Source organism: Epargyreus clarus, unplaced genomic scaffold (genome assembly GCF_041222505.1).
Source record: "Epargyreus clarus isolate Ecla_fem2 unplaced genomic scaffold, WU_Ecla_fem_2.2 ptg000006l, whole genome shotgun sequence".
Classification (NCBI taxonomy): Eukaryota; Metazoa; Arthropoda; class Insecta; order Lepidoptera; family Hesperiidae; genus Epargyreus; species Epargyreus clarus.
The window spans coordinates 7,572,598-7,590,749 of NW_027332214.1; the positions used below are offsets into that span (position 1 = coordinate 7,572,598).

At 34.1% G+C, this 18,152-nt stretch overlaps 2 protein-coding genes across 2 annotated transcripts; both read left to right on the plus strand.

Moving 5' to 3' along the window:
* The first annotated feature begins 6,228 nt into the window (after positions 1-6,228).
* On the plus strand, positions 6,229-17,154 carry LOC140742841 (N-acylneuraminate-9-phosphatase). The gene is made up of 5 exons (XM_073073876.1): positions 6,229-6,421; positions 12,032-12,206; positions 14,657-14,741; positions 16,184-16,406; positions 16,771-17,154. The coding sequence occupies exons 1-5, from the start codon at positions 6,317-6,319 to the stop codon at positions 16,930-16,932; spliced, it is 750 nt and encodes a 249-aa protein (XP_072929977.1). The 5' UTR covers positions 6,229-6,316; the 3' UTR covers positions 16,933-17,154.
* On the plus strand, positions 6,474-9,237 carry Neurochondrin (neurochondrin). The gene has a single exon (XM_073073874.1). The coding sequence runs from the start codon at positions 6,788-6,790 to the stop codon at positions 8,999-9,001; it is 2,214 nt and encodes a 737-aa protein (XP_072929975.1). The 5' UTR covers positions 6,474-6,787; the 3' UTR covers positions 9,002-9,237.
* Positions 17,155-18,152: the final 998 nt, after the last annotated feature.

Below are 18,152 nucleotides of genomic sequence, written 5' to 3' on the forward strand. Positions count from 1 at the left end.
TATTAGTATATTTAAGTAGAGTTTATTCTAAGATAGAGTTTAAGAAATATTAAATTGTTTAATTCGAAAAATTACAAATAATGAAAGCAATAATTATTTTCAATCTTACATACTCTATATTAGACCCAATTAGACAAGTATAAAAAATTAAATCAGTATATTTCGTGAATGAAAGATGGCACCACGCCATGTTGCTATACTTAAAATATTCTATAGAATATTAGACATAAAAAAACTTAGTGTGCTTCGAAGTTTTACTCCAAAAACCATGTCTTTACATGGAAAGCGCTAGATTTAGCGGTATGGTCTTGGTGTAGCAAAGCATCCGTGATGGACTTCAGGACTCAGGTAGGACTCGTGTTTTTTTTGGTTGGTTACAGATGTCCAGGGACCATATTGCTTACTTAGTTTACGACATTTACGTTTGCCTACATCTACCGTATAAAACAACGTCAGATTATATGTTCATTGTTTATCAACAATTAAAAAAATATATTTTAGGTGCCTATTTAGTACAAGAATTTTGTGTTGAACACTGTCCTATAATATGACCCGCATTTTACCCTCCTGTATTATTTTTTGAATTAAGGCAATAATCAATAGGATTGTCCGTATAACCTAGATAGCCTCAGGTGGCCAGCTCTACGAACCTACCAGAATGGACGGAAATTACTACAAATGAACGACGTGACCAGGGCAATAACTGCCTTTAGCCGTTTTATTCTGTATTACTTTTATTTTTATATTGAAACCCATGGCTTTCGTTCAATAATAATGCAAATCATTACGTGGTATGTAATTATTCCGAACGTATTTTTTTTTTTAATATTTTCATCGTAAATTACTCTTAAATGAACGTAAGCCTCGATAGCATACTTAGGAGGAATTCTACTGGATGCTGAAAGATACTTGTGCCCGAGGACCATCGTTAGGAACGAATAAGAATCTTCATTCAAATTTGCAATAATAGACAGTATAACTCACGTATGATTTAAAACAAGACGAAATATCCAAGGATTCAGTATTGAGGATATTACCGCACACATTGCTCATCTGCTCTTATCTCGATACTCGCATGCACACATACACTCGTTTGTATATAATAGAAATTCTTTATTCAAAGATAGTTGGGTTGTTTCCTCCATTTTATTAACCTTTACCATTTGATATAACTTACCGTGAGAAAGTAATGAGGAGGCAATAGTTTGGCAATGTTTCCAACAAAATTGAATCCTCCAAAGAATCCAACTTCTCAGAAAAGGATCGACTTTATCTTCTATAAATATCTAACAAATACTTGGAATGAACCCCTAACAAGGTTAAATAACAGTTGGCAAAGCAATTGGGACAATTTAAGTAAATAGGCTACGTGCATTCGGTGCTAAGGACAGTCGAGTCGCAATAATTGGATGCGTGCAGCTTCAGCATGTGAAGGAAAATAACCATCTGTTTTTCCTTGAGAACATTAATCAATTGCTTGTCTTAACAATTTGAAGAAACATTGTAGATGTCCGAAAGACATACATACATCCTAATATTATAAATGCGAAAGTAAGTTTGTTTGTTTGGTACAATTACACGTCTTCACTACCAAAGTAATTGTCGTACACGACAACGTACTTCTGTACACGAGTTGTCAGGGGTGGAGAAAAGGATTATAACATAAGGATAAACAAAATAACAACATATTAAAAAAAAACGAATGATGCAGTTTTAGTTTTTATTAATATCGGCCTCGTAACTCCTTTCAGGATTTTTCGCTAATCTTTATAGTTTCGTATATGGCCCTGAAACCTATTTGAAAAATTCACCCTGTATATACGCTTGAAAAACATTTTCCGTCGAAGTCGGATAACAAGGCAAAACGACTTTCTACTTAACGAGCATTAGAATAATCACAAACGCACTCCACGTCACATGATACAAAAAATCGAGGTGTTACAAAGAAACTCGCCCCAAGCTCGGATTACGGGTATTGAATAAGAACGGCCTGCTAATGAGCGACGCGAGTTAATTGCCACCGGCGCTCCGCACTATTCAGTTAAGGCCCTTAAATGCTGATAAGAGCACAATAGAACCCGAGAAAGTTTGGATTGGATGAAAGAAGTCATACGAACAATACTGAAGGCGAAAGTTTTATGGGAGATTAATGACATGATAAGGGAATTGTCCTTCTTTATCTACGGCCACCATAACTTTTACCTTACACTTGATGACGTCGGCGTAAGTTGTATACTTAGGAAGTTTAAATATTAAAAAAAATACAATAGAAATAGTATTTGTAATTGAACCAGGAATAAAATAGACTTTTATTTAAATTCCCTTGTTATTAGACACGTATGGTGCATCCTGTAATTTACCTATTTTTGTCATGCCTAAATTAAATTTAGATTCGTTTACAAATTATAAACGTAATTATAAAATAAATATCCCACCTAGCTTAAGTTAAAATACTTCTACAAACATTTGCAAAGAAAATAAAGTAAGCTCTTAAGCTCCTTCGCTTAGCAAGCGAACAATTTTATACCTACACCGCCCATTCCTACAAAATTTCCCGCCATCGGCAAACTTTCCTGCCAAAAAATATAATGTCCACCGAAACTGTTTACGTAAGAAATTGGCATTGACATAGCAATGTTTGGCAAATAAGGTCTGCGGCCGACGGCGGTCCTGCGTGTGACAGGAAATCTAATAGCCCTTGAAGGAGCCACGTAAAAATTCCCTGCGTCCTGCTGTCCTTTTTAGGGTTTCTTACTGCGATTAGAAGGCAGATGCGGTCACTCGAAGCCGTTAAGGGAGATGGGGGTTTGGATAAAAAATATTTAGTGCGGAGATAACAGAGTTCAATCGTAGATACCGTAGAATTGTAGATTCTGCAGAAAATTGGTTACATAACATGCCGTGACGTTAAAAAAACGGTTTTTATACTTGACTGTGGATGTTTTTCTTATTGTTATCACGATTGTTTCGTATTGTTAGTGTCTTATCATTAAAGTATATATGTAGACGAATTTAAATAAAAGTGGATGGACTTGAGATATTAATCATTTCAATAAAATTGTCACCAAAAATACAAATACTTTAATATTATAAACTAAAGATTACACAAAACACTGTACACTGAAAAAATATATTCACAATTTAAAAACAGACGATTTCTAGCAAGTTGAGCACCATCCTGTTTTCTAATAAAGATAAAAAGAAGAGATTTTTATATAAAGTGTTTTCACCTACTAGATTAAAAATAATAAAAGACCTTACAGGAGTGCCTCTTCCTTCATTAATCATTTTCGTAAAAACTCTTCGCTCGATTTTATAGATAGATACTTATATCTACTTAGGTGCTAGATTTTTCTGAGATAAAAATTATAGTAATATTTTAAAAAGGTAATATTTCAAAAAGGATATAGGTAGGTCCACCTACATTTTACAATAGAAACAACAGATGTTTATTTTATGTTAATGTATACAATAAAAGAATGTGTTACCTACCTATTAAAAATATTTTTATAATATTTAATTTAATAACAATTTAGCCTAACACATGGATTAATAGATAATTACATGGGCTTAGAGTAAGGGCTAAATTAGAACGCTTATCTCCCTTAGCATCCTATCAAACTGGAACTTAACAGGGGTTAACATTTTCTTTACTATTAAGCTGAAATAAGTATATTCTTAAGTAAAGTTCAAAGATTGTTTATGAGTCTCTACATATTTAATCTATTAAAGAACATTGCAACCAAATAACCTATAATACAGGATCTACTGAACGCAACTCCAGTTAACAAATAGTCAGGATTGCAAGCCCCACATACCGCAGTGCTCCGTAAGTTGTAACAAGCCGCTTCAGCCAGGCTACATAAATCTCCGTCCTAGCTCCGTGCAACAATAGAAATTGGTTAATACTTTAATGATTTAAATATTATTGAGTAGAAGTAGATGTATTCTTAATAACGTTCTGTATCTGTTTATTCTCCATATTTAATCTAGTAAAGGACATTGCAACAAAGTAACCTATAATACAGGACCTACTGAACGCAACTCCAGTTAATAAATGGTCAGGGGTACAAGCCCCACATACCGCAGTGCTCCGTAAGTTGTAACAAGCCGCTCCAGCTAAGCTTCATAAATCTCCGTCCTAGCTCCGTGCAACAATAGAAATTGCTTTATACTTATTATTTAAATATATTGTCATACTTATTTTAGTTTTAACAAATCGAAGCATTTGAATGCGAAATAACTTTGAAATTCGAGTACATACTTATAAATTTATTATGATTAGTTAATGTTTATCTATTATAATAACAATTAGGGCATATTGCACCACTTACTTAGTGTAAAAATATCCAACACTTATTAAATTTTACATTATAATTATGTAAATGTTTGGATAAGATTTTAGGTAACTCGTCGGCTACTTGTGAAATATTTTAATATTGTAATAAATTAACAATTAATATTGATAAAAAGAGCTTTCTTTAACTCACTAAAATTATGGCCTAACTTCTTGTTAAACTGACTAAAACCTTCGTCACCGTTACAGAAGACCCATAGTTCCAATGGGACAGATCCCTTCACAAGCTTTATGAATCGGCAGTTACAATGCTAAAGTATATATTACGTTTGTCTGCCATACAAACTGAAAAATGTTTTATTTTATATCATCCTACCATCGGAAGGTAATAAAAATAGCCAGCACTACATAGCTTGTTTACATTACAAGCCACATACCTCTGTCGAAGTTTAAACAAGCCTTTGTTACTGTAAAGCCTCCCTATCCATCTCACGTACTAGCTTCAATCTGCAACTACAGGGGAAATTAATACACTGCTTACATGTTCTACTAATTACACTATTAATTTAAAGCTTATTAGAGCCATACTGCTTTTGAGATTAATGTATACCTACTTAATAAGATTATTTAACGTTACCTATGAAATGCTTCATGTAATACTTATCTACTATCTTATATCATGTAAGGTGACATACCTTTAGGTTACCTAGGTTCGACGTACCTTTAGGTAGATTCTAAAAGCTATTATTTTTTTCTAAATAACTAAATTGTTCTTCTAAATAATAGAGCTCATTTTACTATCAATATCAACAAACTGTAATCGAAATTGAATAGATGAATTAGAAGTGACTAAAATATATCTAGGTATAGTCCGCGTCAAACTGCTAGTCCGATCTAAAGTTGTTGCGAGCAGTAGTCATAATTTTTGCTATGGCGACGCGATTCATTTCTATATTCAGAGCGGACTAGCAGTTTAACGCGGACTATACCGATATTTCAAGATTAAAACCTTGCCTATACTACCTAAACTGTAATACAGCTAAAGATAAGTAAATTAACTTTTGGTTTATATAAGTTATAGTCAAAGAAATGAAATAAAAGATAAAAAATAAGCGATCTTATGAAAGCATAAGACGCGAACAAAAACTTAGATTAACGACGTGGATATTATCCTCCCGAAACAATGTCGATAAAAGAATTTTTCTGTTCATAGAATGACATGTCCCCTGGTCGTAACTCACCCGGCGGTCCTCGTAATATAAGATATTACCCACTCGCTTATTTGGAACCCATGTACCCCGATGTTCATAAGAAAATTACAGATACCTATGCAGGAAAATTATGTAAATAAAATATATTTGTGTAATATTAGATCTAAATGCCGCATTTGATAACAAAAATATGTAGATAGATGAATACATCTAATTAATAAGATTATGTGGATACATATGTATAAAACTAGAACTTATTCTTTTTCGTAGTTACTATAGCATGTAGGTAGGTAAGTACCTATTTATTATTTTACCCATTTCTTACCTACCAAAGATCGAAATTTAATATTGGAAAGGTACTACATTAATTTTTTAGTGCGATATCATCAGATATAACATGCGAGCAGGTGTAGTCATACAATTTGCTATGGCGACGCAACGAAGATTTTAAAAGAAAATAATCTGGACTAAATGGTTAAAACTGCGTTAATTTGTAGTCATAATTATGGATTAATATAAAATATACACTTTATATTTCAATGCCATCTACCCGAACCGATCCCAACTACGTAGTTCACAAACACAGCTCGTGCCAGCTATCACACATCTTAATTTATTATTTAGCCGCTAGATGGCTCCCTTAACTCTGTATTTTCCTGATCAAGGTTGATTTAAAGAGATAGAAATATATACCCCTCTTGATTACACTCGTAAAGTAAGAGCGAGCAAGAATTATTCGAGGACGAGACAGCCGCTAATACAGTACCGTACTGCAAAACAGAAAAGATTTTTGTTTCGAATTTTAATAATGGATGGTATTTATGAAGAAAACTGCGATGTATCAGCAATATTTTTCGACTTAGATAATACGTTAATACAAACAAGAAAAGGAGACACCAAAGCTTGCAATCAGGTGAGTGTATAAATTAATATATTATTTCATAATTTTGTCATTGTGACATTGCCACGGTCATGGAAAATCAGAACGAAATAAGGTGCGCGCGCTGTCATCGTCGCAGCTTTTGCGTATGTTGATATCTTCGTTTTGCTTCTACGTTCTATGCACCCGCATGTTGATCGTTCACGTTCCAGTGTGGTATAAATAGATTCTTCATAGTTGGAGATCGTGAGCTCGACGTCCAGATTTAGATATTTTGGAAGAGAACTCGTGCTAATTATAATCGTGATGTAGACTGTTCGCCCGATTCACTGGCGCGTGGTCTCCTCAGTGAAGCGCGATCTGCTGCGTTTTGTGTCCGCGTTCAAGTGATTTGTGACAATGGGGGACCTATCGGAACCGATAAAAAAATGCGTGCTCATACTAAAGTCTGCGAAAACAGACACGGAAAAGTTCGCTGCGCTGTTCATGGTGACGAAACTTGTGAAGAGCAAGGATTGCAACGCACAAGCGAAAAAAGCCCTGTTTGAGGCTATAGGGTTTAAGTTTTTAAAGAAACTACTGACGGGAACCAACGAACAGGATGATTGCCCGCCATCCGTGTATAAATCTGTCGCGATGTCGATCCTTACGTGCTTCTGCAATGAACCAGAGTTGTCTACGCATCCTGAAATGCTTGCTAACATACCCGTGTTCCTTGAGATAGTGCAGACATCAGACAATGATGATTATGATGATAACCTCATTATCATTAGTGAGGCATATACCTGTCTTCAGTGCATAGCAGAACATGAAGTGGGTCAAAAAGCCCTCATTGAAGTTGGTGCCATAAAGAAGATGTCTGAGATATATTCTCACCAGAGCTTCCAAACTGATGAGGCTCTTAACATCCTGGTTAAGTTGGTCAGTCGGTATGGCCCTGCGGCTTGGGGGAATGACCCGAAGCCCTTCCATGCATTAGTAAGCAAGATTGCCTTGGATTTTGCTACTGATCAATCTGAAAGGAAGTTTGAATTGGCCACAATTTTGAGTGCTCTTCTATATAGCTGCAATAAAACCACTGTTATACCCGGATCATCGGATGAGATTTGGCCACAGAGTATTTATCGAGCTCTCCATGACATTTTGACGAGTAAGATTGGAAAAAACCAAAGAGATCCTGCATTAAAGCTTGCTGCCAACATTATTGACCTTCTGGGAATTGAGTGGACGTTTAATGATGAAGAAAATCCAAAGAAATTCTTCCTACTACTCTTGCAACTCTGTGCTATTGAAGTGAGAATGCAACTTGAAGACAGAAGTTTCAAACAAGCATTTGCCAATGCTGAATTAGTAACAGCATGCTTTATTGTGCTTGAGTCATCCATTAATTACATGGCCACAGACCAGTTGGATTTGGAACAAAAGGAAAAACAGTCTGTTTACACAAGCCTGAAAGGAGCTTTTAACGCTGTTGTATCTATCTTGACTAAAGTGTCTAATGACAAAAACAGAGACAAGCTGCCCGATGCTGAGAAGGTGTTTGTTTGTGCCATGGTCCGAGTTCTGGTTTCATGGATTGCACAAGAAACAACAGCAATGAGGGAACAAATTTATGTTCTACTTCCATTTATGTTCACTCTTGCTAATGACTCTTTCCATGCTTACCGTGCTAGGAAACTGGCTGAAAAGAACAAATCTGACGGTGAACCCATGGATATGGAGATTTCCCTGATGGGTCAAATTGATTTACTGAGACTCATGTTACCAGCTCTCTGCCATTTAGTTGTTGAAGACAAAGCCAGAGACATTGTGTTGAATTTGAAACAAGAGGATATCTTGTATGAAGCGATGAATTTCCACTGGTCCATTGTACATTACAAGAAACCACCTGTACCTAAATCTGAACGAGGGAAAGTCAAAACACAACCAGAACCTGAACTTGACCCTAAAGTGGTAGAGGACATGAAAGATTCAAGAGCAGCTATGGTCAGCCTTTGCAACATCTTCATGAATCTCACAGTACTCGCTCCCAAAATCGTTGAAAATAGCATGTTGTTCAACACTTTGCTGAAATTCATTTTCAATAACTTGCCCGAGTTAAAGAATATTCCAGAGAATCTTGTGCTCCATGGCCATCTCGCAGTCCTTGGGCTTCTACTGCTAAAACAACAAGCAAGTAAGGTCAAAAAGAATGATTTCTCCATTTGTAGATACATCCAGTCTACTATTAGATTCTTGTGGGATGCTTACCATGTAGATGAGTCGAATGACCCCAATGCAATTGTTGTGTCAATGGCTTACAAGGAACATTGGAATGAAATTGCAGACCTGTGGTTTTTGGGCATGCAGACAATGAGTGGAGTACTAACTATTGTACCTTGGATATCCGAGTTTGCTATTGAGAGTGGATGGGCTGAGGGCATCACCGAAATGCTTACAAAGGTTAAGGTTGGAACACTCCCACCTAATGTAAAGTCAGCTTTTGAGGACTTCCTCTGTAGATTAGTAGATTCTAATGAAAGTGTTATACCTGTACTAAAGAAGGGTGGAGCACTTAAAATGTGTAGAAATCACCGGTTTATGGAATTAGGCAAGAAATTGTTTGGAGACTAATCTGCTACTTCACACAACATTTTTATTTCATGTTGACTACTGCACTATTCATTTTTCAGTAAACTTTTAATTACATTCTCATTCTTGAACTGTCATAAGTGTACTTAATGGTTTTTTATACTTTTTACATATATATTTGTTTGTTCTTCTGTAAATATGTAAGTATTAACTGATATTATTGTGTGTCAAACTATAAACTTGTTTTATAAATAAACAGTAATACCACAAACTCAAAAGTGATATATTATTTATGATCACACGTTTAAACCAAATTATAAATTACTAAGATATTTTTAAAAATTTGGATAACTCATACACAAAGAACACATCAGTTGTACAGTATCAATTTTCACATCCGAAGCTTGCCAAAGTACAGGTGATTGTACGAATGCTCTAGCACACAGATCGTTGACCCTACTATTCCTGGACCGAACAGATACTTCCTTGACATAAATATAGTGGGAACACTGAACCAGTCTGCACTACTCGTACATAGCTAGATATTGAAACACAGAACTTGCTTATGCAATGGTTAAATACAGCTGTAGATATTAATGCTTTATGTATGCGAATGAATGCTAAACCTTTTGTTTATTGCTAGTACTGAATTTCTAATGTTTGCAGCAATTGAAAACTTTAGTACATATAAATGTACCTATCAATGAATCGTTGTAATTTTGTATTTTAAAATTTCTCATAAATGGAAAATTACTACATAATTATTTTGTCATAATTCTTACAATTATAACAAGTGTCCCATAACTTTATGAAGTACTTAGATGAGCACAAACATTGATAGCAACTGTAATGATAATGGCATGAGTAATGGATAAGGAATTATTTACTTAACATATTTGTTCTAATCAGTCATTGCGTTGGTCTATTGGTGGTTATCTCTAAATAAAATTAATGTGACCTTGTATGTGGTATTAAAATACTATATTTTATTAACTTGGGAGCTTATTTACTGTTTGGCTGTTTAAAAGAGTAAGTATAAGAAATTGAGGACTCCATTTTGATGGGTCATTCCCTTACCTATGCAGAATAAAGTCACAATGAGATAATAAGGTGATATTTAAAGATCTAACCTTTTCCTAACCAGTGGGTGTTATGCCGAGCTGATATTTCTTGTTAATACCATACCTTCATAAATTACATAGTTGAACTGCAGTAAAAAGCTACAAGATTTATACAGAGAGGTCTTGTAGGTACTAATATAGTTAGATGGAGGTTTAGTTCAACAGTATCAAATCAAATTTTTTTATTCAAATTAGGTTCTTTACAGAGCACTTTTTGAATGTCAAACTACCACCACTTCACAAGGTGTTTCGTTATGGAGAAGAAGCGACGAAAGAAACTCCATAACACACATCTTTTAAAAAAATGGATTTTACAATGTTAAACTTAACCTAATGGTACATGTGGAGCTGGAACTACTTCAGACCACACCGTTTTGTCAGTCAAATAATCACTTAGTTTATAGTACGCTTTTTTACATAGCGTTTGTTTAACGACATGTTTGAACTTTTTTTCTGTGAGATTCAAAAAGTAGAGTAAGGTAATGGCAATCTATTTAAGCCAGTCTTCCATCTTTACCTATATCTCTACCAGGAAATAAAAAAAAAATGATGGCAGTCATTGTAGCCATATAATACTACAACATACCTACATAGACTTCCGCCTATTCCTTGGCTTTTATCTTATAACTGAGTGATTACGTTTAAAATATTTGTACATTTAGTATATTTTCAATTACAGTACAAAAGAGGAATTTATAGCGTATTATACAAAAATTATGAAACTTGTTATATTAAGCCATAGATTACTCACTCCTAACAAGAAAATGTACCCAGTTTTGAAAATTGAAATAGTTGCGTAAAAAAGTTTTGCCACGTCTCCGTGCTAAAATATCCCTAAAATATTTGAAATAATTATGTATTTATTACGTAAATTACGCAGTATTACTTATTTATTCGTAAATTTTCTCTAAAAATGTTTTTATTTGTCAAGAATTAAAAAAAAGAACTTACTAAAATAAGCCGTTTGTGGCTTCATTCAATTTCAAGGCGGCGAAGTATCTTTACTTATATATGTATTAAGCAATGAATTACAAAATTCGGCCTCGAAGGACCATATTTACCTAATCACTTAATAGAGATTTGACTATTATTTGTCACCATTGATGATTGTGCAGCTGTTTTATAGTAGTTAATGTACATACATTAACTTCTGTAAAACAGCTGCACAGTATCTACATATCTACATAGATACGTACATAATTTTTAACTAATTCGCACAGAAATGTTTCCAATACACACAAATCCAAATATTACAATACGCGGTATGTATCTAAGATTAAATTATCCCTTTGTTCCTTCTATGAATTACTGATTTATAGATTGAATGTAAGGTGGAAAAACCAATATGATTCAATCTGGAAACGCCACCGCCACACCTATTGGAAATTTATTTTTAGAGTGAAGCACTTCCATCTTTCGTTGAAAGGGTACGAAGGCAGCAGACTTTTTTTATAATATAGGAATAGCAGACGAGCTTGAGGTCCACCTGGTTATAAGTGGCTATTGCCTCCCATGGACGTCTGTAATCAACCCCAGATAGGATTAGATTTTCCTACCTTAAATCGCCCGAGGTCTAAGCTGGAAAGCCTCGGAAATGTATGTCTCCCTTACCACACCCTTAAAACCAGAACACAGCAGCGCTTAACACTGTTGTCATGAGGCAGAAATAGGTGTGGCGGTGGTGCCGCCGGAGCCGTACCACAAAGGGTTCTACCTGCAACAAATACCACTTACATAGTTTGAGGCGACACATCTGTAATCAGCTTCAAGAAGTACCACCAGTTTATATGGAGCGGTTTACACAGAGGTCTATGGACGGCAGTTACCACTTAAATCCCCATTAGGATATCTCACTCTATTTGTCTTTGAAGAACATTCAACTTAAGGGACCTTTTTACTTAAAATAATAACAGCAATTATACATTTTACTTTTCTTGTTCTTTTATGTTAGCTCGTGGAAGTAATGCACCATCAGTACGGCATGCCAAGAGACGTGGCGGTAGACAGTGCTGCGAATTTCCTTCGTGCCTTCCGAGCTCGCCCCGAAGACGAGTCCTACGAATTGAACAAATGGTATGAATTGCTCTGGCGCAATTCCCTACCCAAGAACTATAGACATGTTACAAGTAAGTACCTATATCTTTTCGAAATGTGATTCGGCAGAAATTACAGTATGATTTTGTTGTTACACTACATATTAGTTCTATTTGCGTCACAACAGGGCGTCATTGTGCGCGTGGGCAATTTCATTGTGAACTGTGATCTTATATTGTAATTTTATTGTAGCGCTTTGAGAGAGCTGTGGTGGGTTTTTTTCTTATGAAGAGGAACATGAAATTATTAATAGAGTTGCATATCCCACCTCTCGGTATAAATCTCCTAACATCATTTATGCGGTGAGGTATGGAGCGGACTGCACCATACTGCTCCAATGGACACCGATGATGTTTGTAGTCCGCTAAAGTTTGATCATTGAATCATATTTCAAAAAATCTCAGTATGGTTATGATAACATCGGTTTGAATTTGTTGATCCAGTCTGTTTTTGCCTCAATTCAACGCTTGTTTTTCTTTGTTCTAATGTATAATATATTAAATGTATGATTTACGGTTACCTCAAAATGTTATCTTAATGTGCTACAAAATTTATTTGAGTCTCTTAATGCCACTCAATACTACAAAAATAGTTTAATTAGCTATGACGATTTTAATGACCATGTACCAATATACACACAATGAATGAAATGACCATGGTTTAATCACCTCGCTTGTATTTGCGTTATTGCAACAATTACTTGCATTTCTTTGTTCTAATGTATAAGGTATTGCACATCATACAATGCATATTTACAAGTCATGCGTCTATGATTAGCCTCAAACAGGTAACGTTTTAATTTACTAAAGAACTTTTCTCAGTGTCTATTATTGTAGATGAGTCTTTTACTGTCATTATCCTACGACGTACATCGTGTAATTAACTGTGACGAATTTAATGACCACGTACATAATGAGTATATTGTAGTGACTGACGCATAACAGATAGTCAGATACTATACCTAATCGTATTGCCTTGTTTCCTGTCATTTTCAATACATTATTTCTATTAGCATTTACTGTATGCTGGACACGAGTTTCCTCTTTGGGAATTGGGATTTCATACATCTTTGAGGCCAGGAAAAGACACTTGTGGTCTTGTGTTATTTTCCTTACCACTTATCCTCCATCATTCATGTCAGCATGACTTGGTAAAATCATTATATTAGAAGATTTCTATTCAATCTGTACCACCGGAGAGGTAAATTGAAATCAATAACATTGAACATGTGCTTGGATTTTTTCCATTTCACCGAATAGTAACTTGTTTCCACAGCCCAATCTGTCAAGAACCCGTTATATAAATCTGTTACTTTATATGGAACAGGGATTCTACCAGAAGGCGATCATTGATGCATTGTTATTACTATGGACTAAGAATGTCTTGGTTGCCTTACCAGAATCTTTTTGATACTGCTGGTAAATATAGGTAGTACCTCAGCCTAAAAAACGGTAGTCTACCCTACACTCGTTATGCAATTTAATTCCCGACTTGATTTTATTTATTACAGCAACAGTAAGAAAATATATTTATAATTTATATGTCGAAACAATAAATAAGATTATTTTTAAAATGTACTCCAGTGAGGTAAAGTTTCTTTAATAGCTCAACTGTCCTACAAATGTTCAAGCCAAGATTTTACACAGATTTCTGGCGTCGTGCCCACAATATCTACACACTTTTTAACGGCAACGTAATTTTACCGATATGAAACATTAACGATGTTAAAATGTTGTTAATTTCTATTATTCATACATAAAATATTGATGGAACAATTATTATGCTCACTGTTCACTTAAAATTGATTTAAAAACACATTTTGTAGTACTTTAAGAGGAAATTGACATCGAAATACAAAAAAAATACTTATGTTTAATCTGAATTATGGAACCAGGAATGAGTCAACGTTATTTCACGTAAATTATAAATAAACATACTACGATATTTTGGATGGCGTCCTCAATTAACTTTTTTTTTTTTTCATTTCCATGAAACAAACATTACAAGGTAGCACCGCCCACGTCTGTCAACATATAGGAAAACGAATAAAATAATATATCTCTTGTCATTTTACACGAATTTCCTATCGCTATATAATTATAAAAAGGAAGGTCTAGGAAAAATCCGTGTTTTTGAAATTATTTTTGTCCAATATAGAAACTTATCACGGGGTGTAACGGATAGCCTTAAAATCGCTGAATCCAACTTGATGATAATTTTACGGGAAAATAGAGGAACTTGTAGGCACATAGGCTTCTTGGTACTTGGCATTACAATGGTATAAAATTATATATACAAACGATAAGATTAAAACATTAAGATTCATAATTCCTGGGAATACCCCACGTGATATCACTGTTTTCTTTATCTTTGAAATTGAATTTTTTTGTTTTTACAGCCACTATTAATTAATTTCATTATAAGTTATGTATATTTATTTATTTTTTTATTTGATTTGATTACACGAGTTTCCTTTTTCCAGGAAATATTACTGCTGAATGGTTAAAATTAAGATTTGAGAACTTGGCACTAACGCCAGATGTAATTCATCTGTTAGAAACATTGCGGTAAGTGTGCAATCTTCTAAAGTAATAAAATTTTATGTTATGTAGAAATATTTACGATTTCACACACATTTTATAAACTCGAGGTCACACGATATGTTATTTTCGTTGAAATATTTCTTCATGATGTAATAATAAATTCATAATTACTGTACAATTTAAGGCAATTACCTTGTGGCAAAACATGTTATATTTAAATTTGAAACAATGTAATTGCCTTATCTTTCAACACAAATATTTTTAGAAGCTGTTCCGAGATACAGACATGTTTATATCAATATTTTTCTTGATAAAATCACAGTACTTGCACGAAGAAAATTGCATGATATTTTAATTAAATTGTATTACTTCAATAAGTGTTTCAAATGTAAGAAAATCTCGGATCAGCTCACTTATAAGATGTCTTATTTGTGCATGGTGTTATGTGGTGAGGTATTTTCTCAAAACCATTCGTCATCAAATACATTATATTTACATAAATCTGGCTAAAAACTTGTTCATATTTCAAGCGTTATTAATTTTATCACCGACCATCGGATCTCGCATGCCACATAATACTGTGTATTTCAGTGCAGTAGGTACTGATTTTTCAATGTCATGAAAAGTCAACACCAATTGGTTGTAAAGGCATACACTACTGTAATATCTGTATCAAAAATTAAGCAATTAAAATGAGATAGTAAAAGATATTGAAATGAATATAAATAGATGCCTCTGCAACTCGGTTGGGTCGGCTTTCGGCGCATGTTGCTAATAAAATACTTGTTTTTCAACAGTTCAGTTGTTGCTCTTCGAGTGACTTAACTCGGGGCGCCGCGTGCGCATCACTTAGGTTTGAATTGTATTTATAAATATATGAGGGAGTACGTCACGGCGAAGGTAAAGACCATTGCCTCAAAAATTTCAATATAACTATGGAGGTACTTTCATATACTAATGATTGTTTCACAGATTGACAATGTTTTAGTAGGGTAAGTAAGTGGGTAATTAAAAATCGATAGAGTTCCAATTGAGTACAAAATATCTCCATCGTTATCAAATGTTTCATAAAGTGGTGCCATGCTGAATATTAAATGTCACATACGAACTAAATAATATGTAAGCTACATAATATTTCCTTTGTATTTACAAACTATGTCATTCAGCATAGCATCACTATAGTTATAAGTTTATTTCGCATCTAATTTATAAAGGATAAATTATATGTGAAATTACACTATTGTAACATATTGAAATGTTTTTGCATTGAATGTTTACCAGTAGAAAATAATAACGAGTTGATTTACTCAAACTTTTCATTACAAAATAACTTAGGTATAAGCTTTGTTTACTCTAATGTCTATAAAAGTGCAAGATCATTTCGTTCGTGTTGTATCATGTGCTGAGTTTCAGCATTGTATACGGGGTTTGAAATAACAAAAGGCTGCTCGATGAATGTGGCACAGGGAGGATTATCTTCTTGGTCTGATCACGAACGGGCCCTCGCGCGCCCAGTGGCAGAAGATCCAACGGCTGGAGCTCCGGCCGTACTTCGACTGCGTGCTGGTCTCCGGAGACCTGCCGTGGGAGAAGCCCGACCAGAACATCTTTCTGGAGGCCTGCAAGTTGCTTAACGTCGAAGCGCGCACGTGCATCATGGTTGGAGATAAATTGGAAACTGATATAAAGGTAAGTTTTATTAACAATAACTCTCTTTGTCTACTCTCCCAACGGTCCCATCCTTTCTCTTCAACATATTTGTACGTGCACATACATTCGTACTTCGGACGTGCACACAATATATAGGTACTTTCGAGATAACCATTTTGACGTATTAAAAAATACTAGCAAATTGAGCATTGAACGCCCAGCGGCCTAAATATCTGAAAACCTGGTTTATAAAATGTATAAATGTATTTAATAAATTGACGAATTGTTTCGATTCCTATTATCACAAAGCCAGCCCATAAATTGTCGTTTATTTGTCTTGTTGTTTCATAAGTCTTATGAAAACCAATAAATATTTCTTATTAGGAAAATTTCCTATTTACAGGGCGGTAAGGAGGCTGAATTAGGCGGCACAGTTTGGATTCCACTGCACAAGGATGCAATGGAGTCCGACCTCCCAGACTTCACTATTCACAAAGTCACAGAGTTACCTGAAGTTCTACCCAACTCACCGAAGTTTAAGCGAGCAGCACATCCAAGTTGCTGACAGCGAAACATACTTAACTAAAGGGTATAGTATAGGATTAGTGTATGTCGCAAATGTTACCTATAGTTGTTACCTAAACAACAAAGATTGAGATTTCTTTATTTACTTCAATATAGGTACTCGTATATTCATTAAACACTACCTGAAGACATGTTTGGAGTGATATTCGACATTCCACTCATAGATCTGTGTAAGTATGATATACATACCTATTTTTTTTTTGTTTTATCATGTTTTTAATGTAACTGCATTTTTACATTATCTGACACAATTAGATGGATAGAATATTTTTTTTTGTGAATGACGTTGTTATGCTCATAACATAATATTACAGGACTTTGACGATACTATTAAATATGTGTGAAAGAACTCTGACACTAAATATGTTGTCTTAGATTATGTAAAAATGCTTAAACTGGGTACAAACATTGAAATTTATTTACAGTACAAAGCAATTAGATTTAAAATTGTAAAATATGAAACAAGTATTACTATAACTTGCCTATGTGTTTATAATATTCCCATTCATTATATTTTCACCTAGAAAATATATTAATTGCTTTATAGATAGAGAATTTTATTTTTGTAAGCGTCTATCCTATTTAGCCATAAGAATAGTAGAATAGAACTTAGAAATAAATCCTAGTGTTCTACAAATTTACTAGACAGATGTATTTTTGTAATACATTTACATAGATTTTAAGTAATCATTTTGGTTGTAGCTTGGTTTTGCATCTTCATAAAAATAGACTGTTTTTGTGATACAGTATGTAGATACTTCATATAATCATAGAAATATACTTTCATAGCAATATGAGCTAGGTGCCTAAAATATTTTATACTGTTAATTTTAAAATAATTTATCTTGTGTTGTGAAAAATGTTGTTATAACTTTTTTTTGTGAATTTTTAGGAGTTAGAGTACATTATGTATGGTGTAGGCCTGTAGACTGATCTGAGTGTTAGGTGACACATAGAATCCTTTTTGACTATCAAAAGTCTTGTACTTATTTTAAATTTCAATGTTGAATATTGTTTTAAACTTTTTTAATAAACGAAAAATTGGCAAACAATTGTTTTATTCCTATTTTGGCCCTTTCGTCGCCTTTCAACTTGAAAAATCACTGTTACTGTTCTCATACATTTAAATTAAGCTGTGTAGAGTAATAACCAATAATCGTATAAGTTCAATAATCTAGCTTCAAAATAAAATCACACCAT

Bases quoted from the DNA above. Each gene is read 5' to 3' on its own strand.
- LOC140742841 (XM_073073876.1), top strand. From the start codon at position 6,317: ATGGATGGTATTTATGAAGAAAACTGCGATGTATCAGCAATATTTTTC. The intron at 6,422-12,031 runs GTGAGTGTATAA...CTTTTATGTTAG, and splicing joins ACACCAAAGCTTGCAATCAG to CTCGTGGAAGTAATGCACCA. The intron at 12,207-14,656 runs GTAAGTACCTAT...TCCTTTTTCCAG, and splicing joins GAACTATAGACATGTTACAA to GAAATATTACTGCTGAATGG.
- Neurochondrin (XM_073073874.1), top strand. From the start codon at position 6,788: ATGGGGGACCTATCGGAACCGATAAAAAAATGCGTGCTCATACTAAAG.